This window comes from Micromys minutus (genome assembly GCF_963924665.1).
Source record: "Micromys minutus genome assembly, chromosome: 10".
Taxonomy (NCBI): Eukaryota; Metazoa; Chordata; class Mammalia; order Rodentia; family Muridae; genus Micromys; species Micromys minutus.
In genome coordinates this window covers 24308393-24323429 of record NC_137979.1, presented here as the reverse complement: position 1 = coordinate 24323429, position 15037 = coordinate 24308393, and the positions used below count along the sequence as shown (strand labels likewise).

General features: G+C 52.5%; 1 protein-coding gene across 2 annotated transcripts in view; it reads right to left on the bottom strand.

The window, feature by feature from the left end:
• The window catches only part of ATP2A3 (ATPase sarcoplasmic/endoplasmic reticulum Ca2+ transporting 3), a 30486-nt gene extending 27851 nt beyond the window's left edge, over positions 1-2635 (bottom strand). For both annotated transcript variants that reach the window (XM_080924566.1, XM_080924565.1), the window contains exon 1: positions 2382-2635. In XM_080924566.1, coding sequence (XP_080780692.1) covers positions 2382-2499 — 118 coding nt within the window. In that variant the 5' untranslated portion in view covers positions 2500-2635. The remainder of the gene's footprint in view (positions 1-2381) is intronic.
• Between the last annotated feature and the right edge of the window lie 12402 nt (positions 2636-15037).

Genomic DNA, 15037 nt, shown 5'->3' with positions numbered 1-15037 from the left:
CAGCAAAGAACGACCTTGCAGGTGCATAGCTGCCTAGGGTAGGGGGAACACTAGACCCTGGGGTGTCCCCTTTGCCTGCACACCCTGCCCATCCTATCACCCAGCTTCTGGCCCAGAGCTCAGCCCCACTACAGGGCAGGGTGACTGTGTGTAAGTGACCTCACTAAGCACAAACAACCCTGACATGTTTTTTTTTTTTTTTTTTTTAACTGTCGCCTCATAACAAGGAAGCCACAGCAGAGTGTCCAAGCGGCTTGCTTATGACAGAGCAGCGCTAGGGTGCTCACCCCATCTGCTCCACTCCAGAGGCTGAGCGGAGACTGGAGGACACCCAAGAGCCACCTCCCAAACCCCAACACACAGGCAGGGGGAGGCAGCTGGTTCCCCTCTGCTCACCTGACAACTTCCAGAGCCCTGGACAGCTTCCGGAGGAACAAGCCAGTGACAGGAGGGACCTGGAGGTCAGAAGCCCGAAGGAAGCAGAAATAGCTGCTGCCCATACAACCCTGACACCTAGCACAGGTGCCATGATAGGAGGACCGACACTGTGACTGCCCTGCCTGGTACAGACAGGGACAACTAAAGAGAGGCCCCAGCACACCTCCACTACCAGCTGAGACCTTGGCAGGGTACTTAGGCTTCTACTGTCTCATTCACCTCCTTGGTGAACTGGTAACGAAGTCCTTACTTCAGAGTTCTTCAGAAGAAGAGACAAGCTAGTTGGTGAGAAATGCTGAGAACTGTTCCCTGCCTGAAGTCGGAGCTTTTACTATTAACACCATCAACACAGAGGCACACAAAACACCCCTGCCAATGTTTTCTGCCTGTCCCATCACGCACGCCAAGCCAGTACCCTTTCCCATCCTCACACATACCTACGCACCTGAGATTCCCTCACCTGACAATAGGACTTGGCATAAGGGGGCTAGGGGCTCCCCCCACCCCGGGTTACCTCTTCTGGACCAATGAAGGCATGAGCCAGAAGAAAGAGGGAACTAGGCCACAGCCCTCCAGGGACAGACTCTGTGACCTGGGTCAGAACTAAAGGTTGAGCCTCCGACTTCATATGGGAACCAAGGACCGCAGTAACATCAAATGCACTGCAGACCCCAGACCTGCCTTCCTCTCCCCCAGGACGGAAGCGGACCCTGATACCCTGTCTTCCTTCAGCAAAGGACACCCTCACTGCCAAGTCATTAATGGGGGATATTAAATAATATTTATCTCCTAGTTCCTCCCACAGCTCAACTAAATATAGCAGCTAATTTTTTTTGAAAAAGGATTTCTGCTCTAGAAAGATAATATTTACATAAGAGGTGGTTTTCATAAACCAATACAAACCCAAAGCATCCTTTCGGACAGTTCTTACTTTCCCAGCCTGCCTTGAGCAGAGAGGCAACTGGGACAAAGCAGGGTTGATTCCCTCTAGTGCCTGGCAACTCTCAAAGGGCAAGAGACTCTCCAAAAAGAAAGAAGTCTGGAGTGTGTAGGAGCTCTCCCTCCCTCTCTCTCTCTCTCCCTCCCTCCATCCCTCCCTCCTTCTTTTCCTTCTCCCTCCCTCCCTCCCTTTCCCCCTTTCCCTCAGGCTTACAGGTGCTGTGGCCCTGAGCCAGGAGTGACAGGTCCTGCTCAGGAGGACATTGCAGGGGACCTCTGTATGTCTACCCCCCAAACTCCTAGCAATATGTGGGCCACATCTAGACGGAGCCTACTGGAACTGGCAAGACTTTTGACAGGAAGGAGAACCCTATGCTCCTTTGAGGGAGGGGAGGAAGCCATACTTCTTTCACTAAACTGAAAGAGTATGTGGGCTCCCTCCATCCCCAGAAATGGAGCACATACCACTCCAGGTCACCTGCTGGGTAAAAGACTCCCCAGGGAGCTCCTCCAGACCCCCAAGAAGGTGGGTCTTTGCCCCAGCAGTTCAAACCCACATCAACTCCCGCCAGCCACATCCGCTTGGGGTTGCAGAAAGAGGAAGACCTGGGGCTGGGGTTAAGAGCACCAAAGCTGACAGCTGACAAACTGCACCTTCTCAGGCGCCTTAGTGAACCTTCCGGGGAGACATCGGTGCCCACTGATAGGCTGCGCCTCAGAGTCTCTGGCTAGAGGACTTAGGGTCTGCACCTGCAGGGTGTCCCCTGATCCCACACAGCAGGTGCGGGCATCCAGTGAGGCTCTCGGATAAAAGGGGCTAAGGCTTGCAGGGGTGCATCGTGACGGGGAGTGGAGAGCTGGATCCTGCCCCTTCCCGCGAAGGAGGCCGAAAGGCCCCGCCAGGTGCCCCATGCTTATTTGCGGAGGCTTATTGAGCCCCGGCTTCCTGCCGAGTCAGGAGTGAGACAACCGCTCCCCACCCCAGAGTAGGGACCCACGCTCACCATTAGGGCCGTAGCGATCCCGGGCGTCGGTCACTTGCTCCAGGCTCAAGCCGCCCTCGGCTGTCACCGAGAAGCGACGCAGCACGTCGGCAGCCGAGATCAGGTGCGCCTCCTCCATGCTGTCTGCCCGGCCGTCCGCGACGTCCAGGCCGCTTCTCCTCGTGGCTACTGTGCGGAGTGCTGTGAGCTTGGGTCGGAGCGGGCGCCTCGGGAGGCCATGACCGCGCTGGGACCTTCCCCGACGGCAGTGGCTGTAGCAGCCGGGCCCGCGCCAGGATGCTGTGCCCGGGGCTCCGTCCTCTGGGCGGGGCGGCGCGGGACCCGCCCTGCACCCACACCTCTTCCGGCCGCACTCGCAGCCACCGCCCCGCCTCGCCCCGCAGAGGGTGGGGTGGGGGGGCGAGTATGCTGCCCTCCTGTTCTACCGAACCCCGTATGGAAGCTGCAGCCAGGGAGCCTCGAACCCGGTCTGCAGAGCTGGGAAACGTACTGCTGCCACGTTGCCACCTCTCTGTGTCCTAGGAGAGCTCTAGGATGGGAGTGGGGGGGGGGGCGACGACAGAGGTTTGCAATTGGTGGCACCCCACTTCCCAGCCCCACCTCTGCACAGCAGGACCCCCGAGTCTGGCGGGAAGCAGGTGCTGTGCACTGGGTGGTGGTGGTGGTGGATGAGAAACAACCTGATGCTTTCTTTCCTCGGGTGCTAAATGTGTGCGCTTTACACCTTCCTAAAGGTCCTGCGACAATGAGTGCCCACTCCTCAAACATTCGCATCTCTAAGACCCTAAGAATGGCCCTGTGGGGAAGAGAGATAAAGCGCACCAACCCAGCGGGTGAATGGTGGGGATTCAGAGAGATCAGGAGAGAGGAGAGTGGGGTGTCTGGGGGGGAGTGACCCTGACCCAGGGAGTGACAAGGACAGAGGAAACTCCTCCATATCAGCACTGCCAAAGGGTTGCAGGCCTGAGGAGGTAGAGACCACTCACCTTCCAAGAGGGGGAGCCAAGAGAACAGCGGAATCTCCTCTCCTCTCCTCCCTATGGGTCTCTATGCAGTCGCTGGACACAGGCTGCCGGGATAGTTCACTCCTACTCTTTTGCACCTGGGCCGCACAGCAACTGTGTTTGCTGAAGCTTCCGGCCTGCCCAAGCATGGGCACCCCAGAGTCGGGTTTTTTTTTTTTTTTGTCCTGTTTCCACCCCTCTATGCTTTCCAAATATTAACTGGTGAGGACAGGGACAGGTTGGGCCTCTTAGTGGCTTTGGAAGGGCTATCCAGATTCTATGACATCAGCTGGGTCTCAGCTGTTGCAGGGATAAAGGAATGCTGCTTTTATGGCTGCGTCTCCTTCCAACGGACATTTTAGTTGTTTACTTGGGATTTTTCTAAGACAAGGTCTTGTTGTGTAGTACAGGCTTCCTTCAAATTCTTGGCAATCCTCCTGCCTCAGCTTCCAGAGTGCTAGGATTACAAGTGTATTGTACCATACTGTGACATATTAAGCTTCAACTCCAACATCTCCATCCTCTTCCCTCTGACCAGGACAGGGCAGACAATCTCTCCCCATTTGGTTGTTAGGAAACTTGGTAGAACTCTGCTGGAGACAGAGCTACCCAGGGATAATTCCCCACTAGAGACCTCACTCCCAGAGACATGGGGGTACAGGCATTCAAGCAGCAGGTACTCCTACATCCTCCTACGTATACATCCTGGGGCTGACGTTGGCGCCTCTGCCTACCTAGTCTCTCCCATTTTTCCCATCCACAGCTGTGAGTTGGCTTTGCTAGAAGGCAGAGCCCGGAGCCTGATTGTTTGCTCTGGCAGCCCCACCCCTTTCTCCAGCCCACTCCACCCTGTCTTCAAACTCTATGGGCAGAGCAAAAAAAAAAAAAAAAAAAAAAGGTGGTTCCCACCTGGCAGGTGAATATACCTGTCAGCAAGCCCACCTGCTTTGCTGTCCTCATCAGAACTTCTGAGCACCCCTCCAGACTTGCCACATGGTCATTCCACACTCCCTGTCCATCAATCAGTTCTGCGTTATGTCCCTGCCTGCACCTAGACTGACAGCTAGAGGCGAGGGTGACTCGGTCACGAGCAGGTTTCCAAAGGGCTTGTCTGTTTTACTTCCTCACAGCTCCAGGCCTAGCTGGCCCCAGAGCTTTCCAACTCTCCCACAGGGCAGATGATAGCAGAATCTCACCCTGGCTGCCCCGTGTGAGGAGCAGGGACGGTCAGAAGGAGACAGGTGTTCCCTGGGAGGGTTTGGGTGTCGCAAGCTGTTTGAATTAAATGTGGGATACAGCAGCCTCGTGTCCTGATGGAGACCCAGTCCCAGCACAGGTGCATCATGGGAGCAGGAGATGGCAATCTGGAAGATATATGGGGACTCGGGAAGGGGGCAGGTTTAGACATCAATTCTTGATTAGACTTATCCTCAAGGCTTCTAAGCAGTGAGAGATAGAATCAGATTTGCCTTCTAGAAAAATCCTCCATGGAGATAGTCTGGGGGAAATGATGGATGGGGGAGGGTGTGGGGAAAGAGTTTCTGGTTTCAGCTTGCTGGGTATGGGTCTGGCTGGGGAAAAGGGCATCACTGAAGGCCAAGGGGGGTTTAGAGGCCTGAGGTACTCCAGGGTATTTAAGAACACTTCTCTATTTGGGAAGTTTTCCTGGGAGGCGCCTAAGCAACCTGTATACATCCCAACACACCACACACACACACACACACACACACATACACACCCCAATGGGAAGAGAAGTCCAAACCCAGCAATACAAAACAGGTTGAACTGAGCCAAGCAGATTCTCTCCTGACAGTGTAAGCCTTAGGCCAGAGCTCCAACCAGGAGGGAACCAGAGTTCATTGGGGTTTCAGACTCAGTGCAGTGTCTGGTGGAAGAGCCGGGAGCAAGGGTAAATCAAGAGCAGGAGAAACAGCGAGCTAAGGTACAGAGAGTGGGGAGGAGGGGGAGGTGGGGGGGGAGAGAGGGAGGGGAGGGAATAGTAGAGGGAGTAGTAGAGGGAGAGAGAGAGTGGGGAAGGGGAGAGTAGGAGAAGGAGAGAGAGTGGGGAAGGGGAGAGTAGGAGAAGGAGAGAGAGTGGGGAAGGGGAGAGTAGGAGAAGGAGAGAGAGTGGGGAAGGGGAGAGTAGGAGAAGGAGAGAGAGAGTGGGGAAGGGGAGAGTAGGAGAGGGAGAGAGAGTGGGGAAGGGGAGAGTAGGAGAAGGAGAGAGAGAGTGGGGAAGGGGAGAGTAGGAGAAGGAGAATGGGCAGATGAGTTTCCACCCTTTTCACAGGGTCTGAGATGATGTTCCTCTACAGATACGCCTGTATTTGAACAAATTTCTGGAGATTTGTAGTTCTTTTCTCTTTTTTCTTTCTTTCTTTTTGTTTGTTTGTTTGTTTGGTTGGTTGGTTGGTTGGTTAGTTGGTTTGGTCTTTGAGAGTGTTTCCCTGTGTAGCCCAGGCTGTCCTGGAACTTACTCTGTAGACCAGGCTGGCCTCAAACTCAAGGGATCCACCTGCCTCTGCCTCTCAAGGGCTGGGATTAAAGGTGTGTGTCAGCACCCCCTGTCCCACCCCCACCCCCCATCCTGGTTTGGTTTTTGAGGCAAGGAGCTGTGTATGACTAGAAAGAAGTCCAGCTCCAAATCTTCTCAGCTGTGTGGCCTTGGGTTAAGTGTTTCACACCTCTGAGCCTCAGTGTGCTCAGGGGTAATTGTCAGGATGAGCCAATTGCCACAACAAAGTCAGTCCCAAATAAATATATCAGGGCTACAATCTACTAAGGTTTACTTCTAATGGTGTAGAGCATACAGCCGACTGAACACTTGGCAGGGTGGTGACACTTTGTGGCTCTGCTTTCTTCACTGTGGCAGCAGGGCCACCACACTAGCTCCACAGAGCCAGGGAAGGAGGAAGAACATGGTCCCAGTCATAGGAGGTTTTCATGAGCCTGTCCTGGGGAGTTCTGATATCATTTCCTCTTATGCTCTGCAGGCTGTAGTGCAGTCACATGGTCCCACCTGACTGCAAGGGGAGCTGGGAAATGTAGTATATCTAAGTTAGAAAAAGGAGGAAGAAGAGGAGGAGGAAAAGGTATTCTCAACCACCCGTGGACGGAATGGCCCACTACTTGGGTCCAGGAAATGGAACCACAGCCAGCATTGTGTCTTCCTCAGCTGTCATCTTGGGAACTTTCCCTTTCCCTTCCCACTCTCTGGATCCTGAGATCCAGAGGCCAGTGTATGACTCTCCCAGAAAGTAAGACAGCCTGCGATTGTCTGGCCACAAAGACTGGTTGTCTCGGAAGTAGCACTGACTAGAACACAGCCATCCAGATATATTGACTTTGATTTTTGTTAAGATATTGAGGAAATATTTTTGTTCTATTATCTACTGATGGCTGGGAGCCATCTTGTTACCTCAAGGATAACATTTGGGTATTAGCGGGGAATGTCAGTGAGGACAGGCTCAAAAACCCGTGATTCAGGAAACCTGAGGCAACAGGATTGGGAGTTTGAGGTCAGCTGAGTTATATGAATCGAGGTGAAGAGGAGGAGGAAGAGGAGGCCACAGCAGAAAGGAGCTGGATTATTTCTGGGCCGAGAAACGTTTGCCTGGCATGTGCTGAGTCCATCTTAGTTTGTTTTCGAAGACAGGGTTTCTCTGTGCATAGTCGGCTGTCCTGAGACTCACACTGTAGACAAGGATGACCTCGAACTCACAGAGATCCACCTGCCTCTACCTCCTGAGTTTGTGAGCCACCACTGCCCAGCTAAAGTCCAGCTTTGATCCCCAGTGTTGCAGAGAGTTAATTACCTAAGAGATGGGTTTCTGGGGGAGCCATTAGAACATCTTGACCCGCCTACACCCAGTCTGTATTTTTACTCAGACCAGTCAATAAAATCCCACCTAGGGGTCTTTTGGGGTTTCTGCTATCTGGAAGTAGAAGGCAGGCTTCAGTAACATCAGGGGTTAACTATTAGGTTGGGAACCAGGATGTGCTCAATAGAGACCTATGAGGTTAGTGGGAATTGCAGAGGGACCTATGGTGGCCATTACTGCATAACACCCATGGAGATGGAAAACATGCTTCCCGGAGAGAAAGGCCGTCCACATAAGCCCTGTGTCTGCCATTGGGGCTACAGTCCAGCATCCTGATTTCTCTTAGATGCACAGAGTAGTCCTGCCTTTCCCCCAGAGACACAGACTCGTGGCCTGAGATGGGAGGAGCCTGCACACCAGGCAGGGAGGGATATGTCTGCCATCAAAACAACTGGGGAGGACCTACACCACGAACAAGGCTCTGCACTAAATTCTTTTTAGAATTGCCACATTTCACCCAGGTGGGTAGTGTGTTCCTTTAGTCTCTGAACTCAAGAGGCTGGGGCAGGGGGTTCTTGAGTTCAAGGCCAGACCCAGCTATGTCTTATAAAACCAAAACAAAGCAAAATACTCAGGCCCGTAGGCTTGAAAACTTTACGGGAAGGGAGGGCTGGGGAGGGAGACAGGAGCATGTGGTTGTAGACACCTTGTGTGTTCTCAGCCTCACTGCTAAGCGCTGTTCTGAATCTGTTGTCATTTTGTTTTGTTCTGTTGAGACAGGGTTTCACTGTGTAGCCCAGGCTATCCTGGAAATCACTCTGTAGACCTGGACGGCCTCAAACACAGAGGTCCACCTGTCTCTGCGGGGATTAGAGGCTGCTAGGTCTTATCCAGAAGGCATGCACAGAATGGCTGTCCACTGTGGAGACACGTGATACTTGTCCTAGAAGGAGCATATGTCACCTACTGGGCTTATTAACAGTGGACAGAGAGAGAAGCCCTCGGGGTCCCTGGGCCAGCCCAGGACACTTATTCATTTTGTGCCATATGGACTTTTTGGCATTTTGTGCCTCTTCCCCTTATATCTAAACTGGCCCTGCAGTGGCCAGGCCTGGGACATCAGGCCATGCTACTAACTCCTTAAGGCAACTTCCTGTCCTCGCCCCTTATCTCCCCAGCCAGACCAAGGAAAGGAAGTTGTCCTCTCCCTCCAGAGGAGTAAGTAGCATGTCCGAGGGTGGGTCTACTTCTAAGCTCCTCCTCCTTTGTCTGCTGCAACCACAGTTCTTCCTTAGGCAGCTGTTCAGCTTCTCCCTCGCTAAGCGCCTTCCCTGACTCCTGTGGTCTTCCCCGGGAAGGTCAGCTCCATGGCTTGCCCTCCAGGACAACTTAGTCCCTGCGCCCAATCTTCTGCTGCCTCAGATTCCAGTCCAACCAACCTGTCTCTATTCTTTCTCCAAGACTTGCTTCCTCCTTATCCTTGTCCACACCATTACCTTCTCTGAAAGACCAGTCTTCTCTGACATCTAAACCTTCTTAGGACAGTCCCATCCTGGAGGGTGATTTTCTTTTTTTTTTTTCTTTTTTTTATTTTTTATTTTTTGCAATGGCCTTTAGTCCAGGCTGTCTCTGAGACAATCCCGTGTGGTTTAGATGGTACCCATTGTGGTTGGGCACATCAGTTGGAGGCTCTCAGTGGTGTGAGTTCAGGCAAACGGGGAAGCACAGGCACTGGTTAATGAGGAGGCCACAGGGTGGGGTGGTGCTGTTAGGGTGCATCTCCTGTCTCAGCCCCTGAGCTACCACCTACTAAACTCCCCGTGATGCTAATTAAATACAATTCTTGCCATCGAAATGGGGCAGGAAAAGCGGACGAGGTGTCAGTGGGTGTTGGGGTGGGGGATGAGCATCATGTGTATCGGGTTCGTATCCTGGGTTATACATCAAGCATCACAACCAGAGAGGAGGTGGAACCTGCCCATGTTCATTTGGCTCTCGGGGTTCCCACCTAGCTCCACACTGCTTTACCCACCCCAATGTCTGCCATGAAGGCACCGTCTCTTGACCAGTTGTATGCTCCAACTACCAGCACGTTGGCAGCGAGAAAGAGTGGGCCTGCCTGGCAGGAAGGGGGCACACCTGACCAGTCTGAGTCGGCCTGCACAGGCAGTCTCAACAGGAGGTGAGGTGACACAGAACCCTGATTTGCCTTGGAAATTGTCCTACTGGCCAAGCGTATAGTCCTTGAGACATGGCTTAAAATATGGTATTTACCATGTGGAACAGAGAGGAGGCCTTGCGGGAACCTAAGAGTCAGGCCCTGTGTGCAGAGTCGGAGAGAAGCCTAGGGTGGGCCCCTCTCTGGGTTCTTCTGGGCTAGAGCTGAGTTCCTGTGGTTGGTTAAGTCTCAGGCCAGTCTGGATTCTCCTGGACACAGTGCTGGCTGTAGCATCTGGGGAAGCCCCACCCACTCTGGACCTACAGCCAGATAGCAGGTGGGATAGACCCAGGTCTAGTTCTAAGATCTCTAGTGAACTGTGGTTATGTGGCCCCCAGGAAAAAAATGGTGCCTCTGGCTCTCAGAATGGGGCAGTGGAAAAAAAATTCACATCTCTATTTGCGGGCACCCCACTTCCTCTGCTTCACTCTTGCTTGTGGTCACACTTTCCATGACAATGCTGGGCCATTCACTGCCTGGAGGGACCAGCTGTCCTGACTTTCCCTCTCTGTGCCCTTTGGGGCCTTCTGGTCCATCTATGCCAGGTCTCCACCCCGGCGTCCCCTGTGTGGGCAGCCAGCCCAGCTCCCTGGGGATATCCTGTCATTGTGGCTCAGTGCCTGGGCTCTGTTTCTGCCAGGTCACCCCCCCAGTGCCCTTGGGTCTTTTCCAGAACCCAGGTAGAGCCCGAGAGCTCAGAGATGTGGGCAAAGTAGACGGGCAGGTCCTTAGTGTAGCAGAACCAGGCTCTGTGTCCAAGACACTTGATGTCTAGGCGCTGGCCAGCTCAGAGCAGATGCATGGAGAACTCTCCAATCTGACCCAGAGCTGGCACTGTGTGTGACCTAGGAATGTCCTCTACCTCTCTGAAGGACTTTCTCTGATGGTGCAACTATGGCTAACCCACTCCTGGCTCAAGAGATTAGGGGAATCTGCTATCACTAAGTGCGGTGACTCCCAGAGAAGTTAGCCACAGTGGATGTCACTGGATCTCGGGGTGAAAGGGAGCTCTCGTGGGTTGTGTTCCCTGGGTTCCAACAACCACATGCCATGAAAATATCGAAATTTGCAAGTTGAGTTCTATTTGCCTCAAATTCCCTGGAGCCACACCCCTCGCTTGCATATCCAAATCAGCCCAGGCCCTTCTGGTTGGTTATTCCCAAAAGCAGCTGCAGGAGGTGGGATGAGGAACATGTCTCTAGGCAGGGTCTCAGAGTGGAGAAGAACAACAGTTAGTAACTAAGACAGCTTGATTTAAGCTGATGTTGCTACATTGCTTAGTTAGGTGGCGAAATACCTTGTTGTAACACAGGGTCTCCTTAGCCAGGCTGGCCTGAAACGTGCCATCCTCCTGCCTCAGAAGAGCTGGCACCTTCACTGTATCCTTCAAAGAACAACTTGTCTACACCAGATGAGGCAAAGCTACACCCTGGTGGACAGTAGTTCAGGGAGCTCCCCCAGCCTTCTGGAGTCTCAGCTCTTAGCTGTGGCCCTGTGGATGGTAACAGATGTCTGCCCCAGGGCACTGGGCCTGTGCGGCTGGGGGCTCTTCTTGACTCTTCTCTTGAGCCCCAAGTTACAGCCTGGGAAACTACCAGTCACTCTTGACTATGGGGAGGAGCTCCAACTGCAAAGGCCACCACTGAAATGCTACTGTGTGACCATGGACAGATGCATTGTGTCCCTGAACCCCATTTTTCTCTATGTGAAGTGAGAAATGTGGGAGTTCCCTGTCATGGTCACCTTGGAACTGATGGTGGGGACACCCACAGAAGGGACCAGGATATTGCTCCCGAATGGTGACCCCCTGGCTCCAAGTCTATTCTCAAGAACCCAGCTTGGCTCTGGCCTCTGTTCGCCAGACTGTCTGTGATCTGAGCAGGAAGCTGGCCCAGGGCAATACCCACCCAGATCCTGGAGGCAAGAAGCCAGCAAGCAGGAACAAAGAACTTTCCATGGCTCCAGAGTTAATGAGGAACTGACACTCTTGGGCCTCGACTGGTCTTTCACCCTCTTCTCCTTCCCCCAAATTTCCATCATTTGCTGATATTTACGTTGGAAGCGTGCCCAGGACTTCAGGAACCTGCAGGAACCAGTGGAAAAACAATACAGAGCTGACGGGTAGATTACTAAGAGTGGCGGCAGGTTTGTGTGCTTTAAAATATGTTGCAAGGCAGCAAGTATCAAAACTGAATGGTTGCTTAAAGTAACTCCGTAGATCTCTATCCATTCCAAGACACTGTCCAGATGCAAAGACGAAACCAGTGAAGCTCTTCACCGGGAGGGTCACAATTGTGAGGGGCACCTGTATAGCAGGTCCCCCAGTGAGCATTAGGGACATGCTTGATAGAGACAGACCTGGGGTGAACCCTCTATGTGCCTGCGTTACCTCAGGGAAACTCCTAAATGTCTCTGCTTTATCATCTGTAAGACAGGAGTAATGACAGGCACCACCTCAGTGGGGTGTCACGTTTAATTGAGGAAATGAGCAGAGTTGCCAATGGGGTTCTCTCCCCACTGCTTACAAGCACACCGTTTGCTAATAGGCCTGAATTCCAGGCCGAGTGCACAAATCATGAATGGGCTAAGCCAACTGTCCTTCCTCTTTGCCAAACGCTGGTTTTCCTAGCTTCCCAGGCAGCCCAGGCTGACATCTCACTAAACTCTAGCTAATTCAGTGTAAGAGGAAATTTTCTGGGACATTAAAAAAAAAATACTGAAAATGAGAGACCTTTGATTTTGATGCTTCCTGCGTGTGACATGCTTAGGATGTTCTGGGGGGGAGGGAGGGGGCTGCAGCAGCTGTTTTGTGTCCATGAGGCATCCAGTGTGAGGCTGTAAAACATAGACTAACATTGGCTGAGGAAGGAGAGGAGGTTGGGGACCTGCTGCGTAGCTGAGCAACAGCACCTCCTGAAATGCCCGACCTTCAGGCTTATTGTCCTGTCTGCTGTTTCTAAATGCCTTTATTCAAATCCATCAGTCCCTGCAAGGTCTGTTCCTCAGACCAGTATATGTCTGACAATACCAGCTATGATGTGACATCCCCCCACCCCATGCTTGCCAAAGAGGCAGACAGAAAGAAAGGTCATGGTGCTTTCCCCAGGCCTTCTCACTCTGCAGGTGTGTGTGATGGGGCTATGGACCCTGAGGTCTCTCAGGACCTCAGAATAGAGAGATGAAAAATCCCCCTGGGAGAGCCACTGCCCATACCATGACCTGACTACAAATGGTAGAGAGGCTGGGCTGACTGACGGGGTACATTTGTCACCACAAGGGTCACTTTGCCCATTGTGACTTTGTTGTTAATTCATTTGGTTTCTTGCTTCAAGGCCTCGCTGTGCAGCCTGGCTGTCTTCTCACGAGGTCCTCCAAACCCGCTGAGGTTACAGGTGTGTCACCACACCTGGCTCTGTCCTGATTTTTGCCTAAAGCCCCAAATCTGCAGCGCTGTGAGGAGCACATTGGACCTGTGCGTGAGTCAGAATTTTAGAGGCGGAGGCAGGAGTGACCCCACCAGAGTTGCAGAGGAGACCCTGCTAGGACAAGACAAAGGAAAGACTGCTTCACGCCGCCTCTGTGTGTGAGCAGACACGAGACTTTCGGGGATAGAGCACAGCACAGTTAACAGGTCTGGAGAGTCCAAAGGGCCGGCTCTCTATGGAGCATCAGTGGAGAAAGGAGAGCATGGAGTTGAGCCCAGAGGATCGAGCCCATGGTGGGCTGCCCTCTGACCCTTATCCCTTCCCACACACCTGTCTTTGCATCTTTTTTTTTTCTCCCTCTCTTTTTAAAAAATAGTGTTGGGGTTGAATCCAGAGCACCACACATGCTATGTAAATGCTGCCTCTATGACTGAGGCACATCCCAGGCCAGATGAAGCAGGGTGGTATCAGGGTAAGCAGGGCGTATGCATGTGTGCATATGTGCCTTGTCCTACTGGACTGAACTTGTTCGGTTCTTTTCTTTCTGATCCAAGTCAGGTTCATATCTTACTAAATCTGTGTGACGTTGCCTGTCTTAGGGTTTTACTGCTGTGAACAGACACCGTGACTAAGGCAACTCTTATAAGGACAACATTTCATTGGGGCTGGCTCACAGGTTCAAAGGTTCAGTCTATTATCACCAAGACATGAGCATGGCAACATCCAGGCAGGCATGGTGCAGGGGGAGCTGAGAGTTCTTCACCTTCATCTGAAGGCAGCTAGGAGAAGACTGACTTCCAGGCAGCTAGGATGAAGGTCTTAAAGGCCACATCCACAGTGACATGCTGCCTCCAACAAGGCCACACCTGCAAATAGTGCCATTCCCTGGGCCAAGCATACTCAAACCACCACATTGCCTCAAATATCAGCCCTAGGGACTTACTAAGACTGAGTCTGGACACCATGGTCCTGCCTGGACAGCTCAGCCCATGGGCATAGTATACCCAGCTGTATACCCAGAGCATTAACTCCTTGTTGTTTGGTTGTGTTTTCATCTTACGTCAACTTGACGCAAGCTAGAGTCATCTGAGAAGAGGGAACTTCAATGGAGAAAATGCCTCCATTAGAGCAGGCTGTAGGCAAGCCTGTAGGGCATTTTCCATTCAGTGGTTAAAGTGGTTAAAGCTCAGCCCATTGTGATTGGCCCACGCCTGGGCTGGTGGACTTGGGTGCTATAAGAAAGCAGGCTAAGCAAGCCATGAGGAACAAGCCATCCTTGGTTCCTGCCAAGGTAGTCATTTGATAATAAAGGGTGGAACCCTTTCCTCCCTCCCTAGGTTGCTTTTGATCACGGTGTTTCATCACAGCAATAGAAACCGTAATTAAGACCCAGCATCTTACTGTGTAGTCCTGGCTATTCTGGAACTCACTATGTAGGCAAGGCTGGTCTTGAACTCACAGAGATCCACTTGCCTCTACCCACGCTCCACCATGTCTGGCGTCGTATTCCATATTGTTGTGACAAAAGTCCTGACAGAACAACCTGAATGATGAAAGATTTAGTTTGCCTATCATGCCTGGGAAGGCTTGGGCAAGAAGCTTAGTTATGGCAGCAGGAGTTTGTGGTAGAGGCCATTCTCCTTCACATCACAGTGGACCAGGAATCAGAACACCAGGATGAATACACTAAGGACCAAGTCTTAGCAATCTCCTTCTTCCAGGGTGCCCCTCTGAGCTTTTATACGCTCCCAAAGTAGTGTCTCCAACTGGGAACCCATATCTAAAGCAATCCTCATGGGGATGTCTCAGATTCCAGCCATAACAGCCAACTAACCTCAACCAACCCAGATATGGAGAATCAGTCATCAAGTTGAAAGCCACCAGGGGCTTCTCTGCCTCTTCAGATAAACAAGATTGGCTCACCAGAGAGGCTATGGGAGGTGCATAACTGTAACTGCCCTACCCTGCCCTGCCCTGCCTGTGGCCGGCTGGAGTGGGTACCTGCAAGATGCAGGGCCAAGGGACAGCTTCTTGGGAGCTCAGCCTGGCTAGCCAAGCAGATGGAAGGCTGGGGGATTTTGTGGCCCAATCTCTGCACTGTGCCTAACCACCATTCCCCACCACAGGCCTCAGGAGTGGGCTTTGCTGAGACAGAGCCTGGCCCAGGACCCAGATCCCTGGTGCAGTC